Below are 11,403 nucleotides of genomic sequence, written 5' to 3'. Positions count from 1 at the left end.
CTTCTACTACCACTTTTCGTACTATTGCTATTATCTTTCCTACGTATTACATCCAAAGTTTGCATTCTAAACGACGGTATAAAGATTAGTGGCGGCATCAGGAGGGGGATGCCCCCAATCAACCCTTGCCCCCTGTCCAGTATTTGCTTTCGCCCCCCTCCCCTCCTACTTGCTCCACCTCCATTTAAAAAGAATCAACGGCTCCGCCACTGATAAAGAGGTGCATAGGTGGCAAAGGTGTAACAAGCAGGGGCGGTCTGCCCCTCCCACTTGGTGGATTTCATCTGGAAAATACAAAAAATATGGGAAAAAGGGAGAAAGAAAGAAAGAAAGAAAGAGAGAGAATGAAAGAAAGAATGAATGAATATAAGGGTGGAAAGAGGGGCAAAATAGGAAAAGGAAAGAAAGAAAGAAAATAAAAAGAAGAAAGGTACAACGGAAGAAAAGAGGGAATACGAAAGAAAAAATTACATGACTTGTGAGTAAGGAAAATAATCCCGAAATACAAATAAACGAGTGAAAATCGGGAAATAAATTAAGGGATGGCAAAATGCAGCGGGACTTTATGACGCGGAAGAGGAAAGAAAAGAGGCAAAAAGAAACGGGGAAATGATAGTAAAATGGAATGAGCTAAAAGGCAAAGGGGACCATAATTTTAATATGAAGAAAATGGAAACGGGACAAGAGAAGAATTTAAGAACACGGCCGGCCTGTCAACGATTTAAATTAAAGATATGAATGGCTTATGTGCATGAAGTCTATAATATTATTGATTTTCTGAATTTCATGAAAAAAACCGCCGCAATCAGGAAAAATTACTTTACTTCGAGAGGTACCGCCCAGCTCCTCTGAAGAAGCATTTATATGTCCCTGGCCAAGGGCAAGAGACATGCCCCCTTAATTACATAATTAGAATTTCATTTTCAAAACGAAAAAAATGTCTCGCTCGCGACCTCTTAGAAATTTCCCTACAGTTGCCATGTTGATCCTCTCAAAGTTTTTGGTTTATTCCGCCACTGCAATGAAGTAATGTGTTGTGTAAAACCTACCCTGTGATTTGATTGAAAATAGCGGCCATCTTTAGGGTTTAAAATGGCTGAATCTCGAGAGGTTCTGGGGCGGAGCCTCCGGACCCCACAATGCGCAGAGAGGCAACCGCACACTGGCGTACAAATGGAAGTGGCATGACCAAGAGCAAAAAAAGAGAAAAGAAAGAAAAGTGAGATATGTTATTTTCTCTATTATCTATATTTTAAATATCTCTATGTAAAATTCTAAAATGAAAAGGTAAAACAAAATCGCGCTCGGAGCTTTAATGATGAAAATTGTGCCCCAAAGACTTGAATTTAAACTCATCACTGGGATGATTTTGGCTCTTGCCTCCCCCCCCCCCCCCCCGGCACCGACTCCTATTACACCCTGGTTGATGGATGACTGGTTCCGTCTCCCGTTGAAAGATTCCTCCCTATTCAGTTTAAAAGAAAGGGGTCACAAGTTGTAACCTCGCCCCAACCCTTCAACGACAACACCATTAAACAACCTTCAACAAGGAGACAGCAAATGTTTTTTCGATTATGCTCCCCCCCCCAAAAAAAAAAAAAAAAAAAATTGAGCAGGAAAAGGGATGAAAAGATGGCATAAAAATACTGAAAGCCGTTTGCCTCGCTCCTACCCCCCCCCCGACATTTGGGAAACCTACATTCTTTTTGTCCAGAAACTATTCACAAAATTGACCAAAAGTGTACACGAAATCCCCCAATTTCACTTTAAAAATTGCGAAAGCGCGTAAATGACAGGGTCGGTCGCTTCTCTCTCTCGCTTTTGAATTCTTAAAAAAGAACTACGAGTCCTGCCCCCTGGAAAAAATGCGTACGGCCTTACTCCCCCCCCCCATCCAAACAACCTGATGCCACCCGCGATACAGCATTGTTTTTAACTTTGAATATTTGCGGAAATTAAAAACAAATCATGAAGGGTTACCTTCCATTTTCGCGATTCATATTTCATTCAGTTTTATCGTTCCTTGGGTTTTTATCCGGGTATATATATACGTACGGGAAGCTATTATTTACCGCTATAGTTTCGCAACATCGCTTGGTAAGGTTGTAACTTCCCTAATCATCATCTCTTCGTTAACCAATTTTACTTCAGAAATCATTGCAATTTTTTTATTAATAACTGTTTCTTTTTGTCGTCAGTAGTATAGAATTCTTCGTGGAAGTTTCACAAGTGTATTTTAGAATGGCGTCGATTGTTACTGCTTTTAAGTTGCTTGGCATAATTGCTACCATGGTTGGAGGTAAGTGATTAAATTTTTATTCTACCAGTAACAAATTAAGCTCGTCAATAAATTAATTCCGTCTTTCATGTATATAGCAAAGACGTATTCTTTAACATCAAATCATCAATGACCTATTTTGACATAGAAGGGCAACACTATTTGTCTTGTAAAGCATGTTAATTTAGTTACAGACCGTTTTAAGTGTGGGCCTAATATTCAGGTATATTCAGGTATATAAGACATGATAATTGTGAAAGTTTCAGACAGTTGAAATAGTTAGTCAGGTTTAATAAAATTCTAGTCGATTGTCAAAATCATAAATAATTATTATACTAGTATAGTCAAAATTAAACTGATTATGATTAGAAAAGAGCTAGGTCAGAAAGTACTTTTCTAGTCATTTTTATTTCTAGTTAAATCTTCTTTCTACATGTAGTGGCATCAAATCTCATATTTAAGAAAAGGTCAAAATCTATACCACTTTATTGACTAGTTCTCAGCGAGAAATTTATCTTTTAACATATGAGACTTATCGCCTCTTATCTGCAATGTGACTACTTTTCGAAATAAAGGCCATTCAAACTTAATTACATGTACGAAAATTGCTTCCCTAATTTATATTTGCCCAATGCAATAAAGTGCTTGAGTGCGTGTTTTATACCGAAAGAAAAATGTTGTCATCTATCTTGTCGTGGACCTAATATTTTTTTGTTAGACTATGCAATAATGAATCTACCTCTATTGTTGTTTTTTTATGCAACATGCCTCAGTTTTAAAGAATGCCCTTCTTTTTATCTGATGAATTAAAACTATCAAAATTTAAGATTATTTTTATCATATCCTAGGCTTGAAAACTCTCTTTTGCCTTTTCACATTTGTAGATATTTACTTTCTTATTCAAAATGAGATCCTTGTGTCTTCTCATACCGGGCTCATACCACACACTTCGTATATGAAACCCATGATACTGGAAAATCAATGATAATAATTTTAGTCACAGTGTCAAGTACAGGGGTCGTGGAACGGTTTTCAAAATGGGGGGCTGAGCCAAAATTGGAGGGGGCGAAAAAAAATCAAAATCTAATGGAAATTTTAACGTTTTTGTATATACGGTTTTGGAAAAAGTGGGGCGGCTACCCCCCCACCCGCTTCCGCGGCCCCTGAAGTACTCTCTAATGCAAAAGAGCAAATCTTGTCCCTAATCACATTCATCTCAGAGTGAGGCGAGGGACCAATTGTATTAGACTGGGATATAATCTTTTGAGAGTGGATTTACATCTTTTTTGGAGTAAAATATATATTTAAAAAATATATACACTATTCACTCCAGAAGGAGCGGTATGCACTCTCAACTCGTCTCACTCTGAGAGGAGTCCAGATTAATTATTTTGAATTTACTGATGGTCAGTCAAATCGAAACTATTGGTATACTTTCTTCGAAAGGGGCGAGTTATCAAGAATTGAAAGGAGGAAAGAGTGAAATTGAAAAAAAAGAAGTAAACAGAATGTAAAACGACAGATTTCCGCGTTTAACTCCACATGTTTAATCTGATAGTGCGCCTATTGATCAAAAAGTTGAGTCACGTCAAAATCCACCGGTGTTATCCTGCATAGTATTCCATGAAATTCATTTTCTTCCCTTTCCGATGATCGAATCTATTTATAAATCAAAGCATTATAGTACTCTACCTAAACGGAAACATTGTCTTTCGATTTCCTCTCAGACCTAAATACTAGTACTTGGAAAATACGAAGGAAGATTGCCATGTACGTCACAATCTTGATTGGTGGTGATTCTTTTTAAACCTAATTGCTAAGAAAAGATGAATGCTTGTAAGCAAGCAACCAGAGGACCGACGGCATAAGGTACTCTCCGCGGGACCTGGTAATGAGAATAAATGCCTTAGCAAAGGGTGCGCTAGTGCCCTTTGCTAAGCGGGAATCGAACCAGGGTTACCGGAAATCGAAACCCCCGTTCTACCGACTGAGCTATCTTGCTAATACTTCTATCGTATCCATGGTTAAAAAGTCCTTTATCATTTTTCATTTTATTTCATCATTTTTAAATGAACTCGCTTAAAATTCAACCTTCTCCCTTTTCCCGATTTCATTAAGATTTATGTGCTTAACCCATATCATGAAATACACATATTCAAAAGGGCTAGATTCTTCTAACATAAGATATGTTTCTCTTTTCTTTGCTTTTGCTGCATTACCTTTTCTTCTTGTTTGATTATGTTCACATTTTTTTCATTAATTCATTTCACCAAGTAAACCAGCGAGTAACTTTTAGTATTCTTCAAATGAAATAGGTTCCTTTTTTAACAATATCTTTAAATATTTTTTCTTTTGTTAACAACGTTTTTAATTATGAATGAATAAATACACAACCTAAAAAATGAATAAAGCTAATAGCTTACAAACAAATGAATTTATATAATTGACTTTTGAAGACTTTCATCCGAGGGGTCCACGATTTACAAACACAGCTTCACGGTCAGTCTTTCCATTTCCAACATTGATATATGTTATTTTCAGCTACAGAATTTCATAATCTATCCAAGTTTCAACTGCGCAATTGAGACATAGGCCTGTATTTTGTATTACATGTTTGTTCAGTAGTGTACTTGAGTAGATTATCATAATTGTTTTTTATATGGTTTTTGTATACTGTTCTGTTGGAAATGAAAAAAAATCACACTGAAAACAAACTGAAACGTTGGCACATTACAATATTCACAGATCAGATATACGGAAGATGATCATAGAAAAGGGTACACCTGATACATGTACAGGTCTTAGTGTTATCGTGGATAAGTTAACTTATCTCTGTTGTATAAATGATCCAGATCACCTGATATTTTACTAAATAGTCGGAAATTACTCATTTTATTTCATTTTCATAATAATGTTTATGTAGGATATTATTTTGTAAATGCATCCCAGAAAAACAGGAAACTGGTCTTCCCATGTCCGACTTCTTCAAAGGCAAATTAAATATATTTCATTTACATCATCATCATTATTATTATTATTATTATCCCTCTTTCTTTTGATACATCATATGAGACGAACGGTTACACTTCGTAATTCCGAAGGTTCGTAATTCCGAAACACATAAATTGCCTATACCTCGATATTCGTTAATCCGAAAGCGTAAAAGGGTTCGTAAATTTGTGGCGTAATTCCGAAGGTTCGTTATTCCGAAGGTTCGATAATCCAAAAACGAAAGAAGGTTCGGTTATCCGAAAACGAAATAAGGTTCGTTGTTCCGAAGGTTTGTTAATCCGAAAAATAAATAAGGTTCGTTGTTCCGAAGGTTCGATAGTTCGAAAACGAAATAAGGTTAGATAATCATTTAGTTTTCGTACTAACGAACCTCCGGAATTATGAACCTCCCTTCGTTTTCGGACTAACGAACCTTCGGAATTACGAACCTCATTTTTTTCGGATTAACGAACCTTCGGAATTATGAACCTCCCTTCGTTTTCGGACTTTCGAACCTTCGGAATTACGAACCTCATTTCGTTTTCGGATTAACGAACCTTCAGAATTACGAACCTTCAGAAATACGAACCTTCGGAATAACGAACCTTCGGAAATACGAACCTTCGGAATAACGAAGCTTCGGAATTACGAACCTTCGGAAATACGAACCTTCGGAATAATGAAGCTTCGGAATAACGAAGCTTCGGAATAACGAAGATTCGGAATTACGAATGTATGTGGAAACGAACAGTTCACGGATTGATGCATGTGCAAGACAAGTTTGAAATTTTAATGTCAAAATCAGGTTGCGCAGAAAAATTGGACGAGATTGGTTCGTGATACGTGATTATTCGATGATTGGCTCATTAGCACTTCTTTTGTAGGCCTATTCTTTTTTAAGTTTCTCACTGATCCCGGAAATTCAAATGCAGAGTCACACGTGAGATCCTGCGCAAACGGTTTCTGATGTGCCTCAATATTTATTGATTTTAAACTGTCACGCGGGGACGATTTGCTAAGCTTAGGGCATCAAATTAAAGATTAGATCCCACTCTTACCATAAGTATGGAAAATTTTAAAACAAGCAATGAATATATCAAATAATAAATCCAATATTACAAAAATTAAATCTGGCGATGTCATTTTTGAAGATTCTCGCCAAATTTGTAATATGCTGAATAATCACTTTTCTTCAATTGGGGAAAATCTTGCAAGTAATATTCCTCCCGCAGCAAAACACTTTTCTGAATTTTTAGGACCACCAAATTCTAGTTCAATGTTTCTCGCTCCAACTTATAATCAGGAGATAATTAATATTGTTTCTGTTTTCAGTTCTAAAAAAAGTACAGGACATGATGACATCAATAATTTTCTTCTTCAGGGGGTAATATCGTCAATTGCGGATCCCCTAACTCATATATTCAATCTGTCACTTCTTAACGGCATTGTTCCCGAGAGCATGAAAATAGCAAAAGTCATTCCTTTGTTTAAAAAGGGTGACAAATTAGATGTAAATAATTACCGCCCAATTTCTTTGTTATCTACATTGTCGAAAATACTAGAAAAGATTATTTATAAAAGAACTATTAATTTTCTCAAATCAAATGATATACTTTCAAGTTCCCAATTTGGATTTAGGGAAAAGCATAGCACTACACATGCATTATTGAGTTTCATTGAAAAAGCGGCACATTCAATCGATAAATCTTCTCATTTAATTGGTTTGTTCCTGGACTTCTCCAAGGCCTTCGACACCATTAATCATGATATTTTACTAAACAAATTACATCATTATGGAGTGCGTGGGAAGGCCTTGGAGTGGTTCAGGAGCTACCTCTTGAATAGGAAGCAATATGTCTTTTTAAACGGATGCAATTCTCAAATGAAAAAAAATAATTGTGGAGTTCCACAGGGTAGTCTTTTAGGCCCGATTTTGTTTATAGTTTATATTAATGATTTTTGTAGATCATCAGATGTTCTTTCTTTCATTCTCTTTGCGGACGACTCTAACTTATTTTTTTCACATAAAAATCCTCTTCACCTTGCTAATACAATCAACTCTGAACTAAAAAAATGTCACCCAATGGATAAGAGCAAATAAATTGTCAATAAATTTACAAAAAACAAAATATATGTTGTTTAGCAACTCTATTAATACACTTCCTGTTGATATTATTTTGGATGGAACTCCCTTGGAAAATGTATCCCATATTAAGTTTCTTGGAATAACAGTCGATAATAAGCTCTCATGGAAATTCCACATAGATAACATATGTAAAACTATTTCACGCAACATTGGTATAATTAACAAGCTTAAATTTTGTTTGCCATTATCGTCCCTGCTTACATTATATTCATCCCTTATATTACCTTATTTAAATTATGGAATTTTAGCGTGGGGCAACACACATCAAACACTCTTAGACAAATTAATCCTATTACAAAAGAAGTCTCTTCGTGTCATATGTCACAAAGCATATTTGTCTCATACTGACCCATTATTTTTGGAACATAAAATATTGAAAATTAAAGACTTGTATTTGTTCAATCTCGGTCAGTTTATGTACAATTATAACAATAACAACCTCCCAAATGTATTTCATTCAATGTTTCCAAAAAATCAATCCATTCATAACTATCCAACAAGGCGATTGGGTGAATTCCATTTACCACTTCTAAGAACTTTGCTGGCTCAGAACACATTTATATATGAGGGACCGAAGTTATGGAACTCACTTCATAATGATATAAGAACTGCAAAATCTTTGAACTCTTTTAAGACTAAATTCAAATTATCTCTATTAAAATCTTATAATGTATCCTCAAATTAAATCTTATTCATCATCTCTGTCAAGAGGTTAGTCATCATTTTTACTATAAAGACTATAATTAAAACATAAATCATCCCTTTTTTTTAATTGAAAAAAATCTGACACAAGTCCTTCCCAATTGTGCTCGGTTTTTAACCTCATATATTATTTGTGTCTATCCTCTCATCTTTTTTCTCTTTCCTGTCCGCTTATCCGCTTTCCTACCGCTTATTTATTTACGGCATCAATCACATTTTTCGCGCATTTTATTCTTTCCAGGTCATTTTATATATTTTTTTCTCCTTTTATACACATTGAATCCAGTTTGCTTGAGTCCACGATGGCATATGTTCTACCTACGTTTAGCAGCACCCATCCATCTTCTCAGGGCATTCTCCCCTTTCTCTTTTCTTTTTTTTTTTGGGGGGGGGGTGGGAAGGGTGGATATATTTTTGGATATATTTCAGGACGGTTTGTTTTGTCCTATACAAACTATATTTTTTGATATCTTCGTATTTTATATTTTGTAAGTATTATTTCTCTCTCATTTATTATTTTTTTATTTGATTACATATGTCTGCATTTGTACTCTGTTAATGGTTTTGTTATCTATTTTTGAGGGGCCCACATTGTACAAGCATTGCTTTTTAGTGGGTCCCTCCATTTCCATCTTAATTTAATTTCTATTGAAAAATAGTTAAAACCTCCAATGTGTTGCCCAAATCGTGTAAGTTTTTTCCACAACATATGTATTATTATTTTTGTTTCTTTGCATTGGATACAAATACTTATTTTTATATATATGGTATACAATTTGTTTTTGTTTGATGGAAGTGAAATAAATAAAATTGAAATTGAAATTGAAATTGAAGTATGAAATTTATAGTGAAAACATACTTACTGATTGTGAAAGGCGGGTTTCCTTTTTGACGGGACGCACTGTAAAGCTCACATATTAACCTCATTAGGTGCCCAAGGGGCTTCTATTACCTCGGCTAAGCTATACTAATACCGGTTCTCTCAACTTTTAGAGAAATTCCTTTATTTCCTACCGATACCAAGCGGCGGATCAATCTTTCGCCAATACGGAGTGGGGGGGGGCTAAAAATATTTTCATTTACATTTTCCAAAATCAGCAGCTTAAAAGCCTGGTTACACCGCCCGAGCGTTGTTCGAGCGGTCGTGTAGCGGAGAGAAAAAAATCATCACTGCTCGCTACCGATCACCACTTTTGATTGTTTTTTTTTCTTTTTTTCGATTTTTTTCTCGATTTTTTCCCCAAATTTGTGAGCAAAATTCGACCCTCTCTCCCTACCGCTCCACGACCGCTCCAACATCGCTCGGGCGGTGTGACCAGGCCTTAAAATTAATTGTTGTTTGAAGAGGTAGTTCTAAAGACTGAAGCTTTAGGTGCCTTTTAAGATATCTCAAACACCATAATTAAATCATGCGAGCAAGAAGCGCGAGCTAGAACTTGTTTTTTTTTATTATTTAATTAAATATTCTGGGCTCCCTCTTACAAAGAGTTACGACTGATCCGATAAACCCCAACTGTATGGAAAGCCAGCAACGTCATTATATTTTACTACAGGAAAGTTACGCAATGTCCTTTGTTAAAAAAAGAAGCACACTGAATTTTCAAGAAACCGATGAATGCATGAATATAAATCATAATCTCGAAAATATTTTAAACAAACTTGCAGTTTAGATGTTGACGTTACTGGCCATCCATATTTGTGGTCGATTGGATCAATCGTAACTCTTTGTAAGACGGGGCCCTGATCAATGATTGTGGTCATTAAGGATGTGCGTATTTAACTAATCAATTAATGCGAGCGCGGGCTGAAATTTTTAATATGCTGGCCTGAAAAATGGACCTGTTAAGAACTGTTTTAATGACTCACGAAGATGATGCATCTCAACAATGAAATAATGAGCGCGCGAAGCGCAAGCTGAAAATCTTTGAAATTAAGTTTGTTTCAATTCCAATTACAGCACGGCCTTACAAACGGGACGTCGCAAGTGGATACGATGCGGAGGAATACGGAATCCTAGACGCTATTGTAGACATCTGCGAAGAGAGAGCTTCTGACACTAACCGCGGTCGTGCGACGTCTGTCGACCAGTTTCTCGACGCCGTCTGCCTGGCATTTACAGGTTCGCTTGAAGCATCGGGCGACGGTTCAGGAGAAGGCTCTGGTGACGGATCCGGTGACGGCTTGGAAGAATGGATCTACGACTTTGGTCCTATAGGTAAACAACTGACCAGTTCCGCCCCCCCCCCCTCCTTTTGAGAGCCATAAGAATACTTGATAACATGGTTAAGGGAATATGTCGTGCATTTTTTATCTTTCATTTACTTATTTTTGCTTTTCAAATTTGCTTGTCACCAGACCCTCATTTTGATTACTTTTTAATTGCTTGTTTTTCATCTTTTATTCTGTCTAGTCGAGATCTTCACACCCGACTGGGCTTCCCAGCAACTCCTTAGTGCATTCGCAGAGAGAGCGTGCCGAGCTGCCGAAGATATAGGATATGTTGACCATGTTGACTTGGAATCGTTCTGTCGAAACAATCGACGCCCCATCGACGGGGGCGATGCCGATGAAGAAGATGGCAGCGGAGATACTGGTAGTGGTTCTGGCGAAGGAGATGATATCGACAACGAGGATGATGATGATGATGGCGATAATCAGGCCTTTGTTTGGAGCTCTGACTGGCTTCAAAATGATGTCTTTTATTTTGCGAACGATGCACAATATTAAGAACTGGAATACCAGTTCCTGAAAACGAACACTGTTGAAATATTTTATTTTGTCCCTTCGTAATTTTTCTTAATTTCCATTTGTAGATTCCCCATTAAAAGGGCAATTTTCCCTCCACATGTTTGAATTTAATCTTACTCGCGGTCCGAATGATTTACTCAAAATGTATAAGTGCATTTAATTAAATTTGCTTGATATTTTACATACAATAAGAAAAATTCACGTTATTCTAACTTGCTTCATTGATTCATTCGAGTAAATTCGATGCAAATCAAAATTTCATAATAAAGTTACTAATTACCAAATACTTTTTGTTGAATTTACCTATATTGAAATCAAAGTAACGTATGATTATCAAAGTGAAGAATATGTTACTTTTTATTACTAAAATATATATTCAAGCAAAGAATGAACAATATCGATCATTAATAGTCACTCTACTGAAAATTCCAGTAACTTCGAGTTATTGGTGGGTGGCCAATTATGGAATTCTGGGTTTCAAATATAATAATGATCTTAATAATGATAAGCAATGTTAAACAGGCGGTCTGAATATTAC

The 11,403-nt window shown here is 36.1% G+C and overlaps 1 protein-coding gene across 1 annotated transcript; it reads left to right on the top strand.

The window, feature by feature from the left end:
* Window positions 1–2,056: 2,056 nt before the first annotated feature.
* LOC121422129 lies at window positions 2,057–10,994 on the top strand. The gene is made up of 3 exons (XM_041616970.1): window positions 2,057–2,299; window positions 10,075–10,332; window positions 10,528–10,994. The coding sequence occupies exons 1-3, from the start codon at window positions 2,242–2,244 to the stop codon at window positions 10,842–10,844; spliced, it is 633 nt and encodes a 210-aa protein (XP_041472904.1). The 5' UTR covers window positions 2,057–2,241; the 3' UTR covers window positions 10,845–10,994.
* The last annotated feature ends 409 nt before the right edge of the window (window positions 10,995–11,403 follow it).

Source organism: Lytechinus variegatus, chromosome 9, assembly GCF_018143015.1.
Source record: "Lytechinus variegatus isolate NC3 chromosome 9, Lvar_3.0, whole genome shotgun sequence".
In the NCBI taxonomy this organism is placed as follows: domain Eukaryota; kingdom Metazoa; phylum Echinodermata; class Echinoidea; order Temnopleuroida; family Toxopneustidae; genus Lytechinus; species Lytechinus variegatus.
This window is presented reverse-complemented; position numbering and strand designations above follow the sequence as displayed.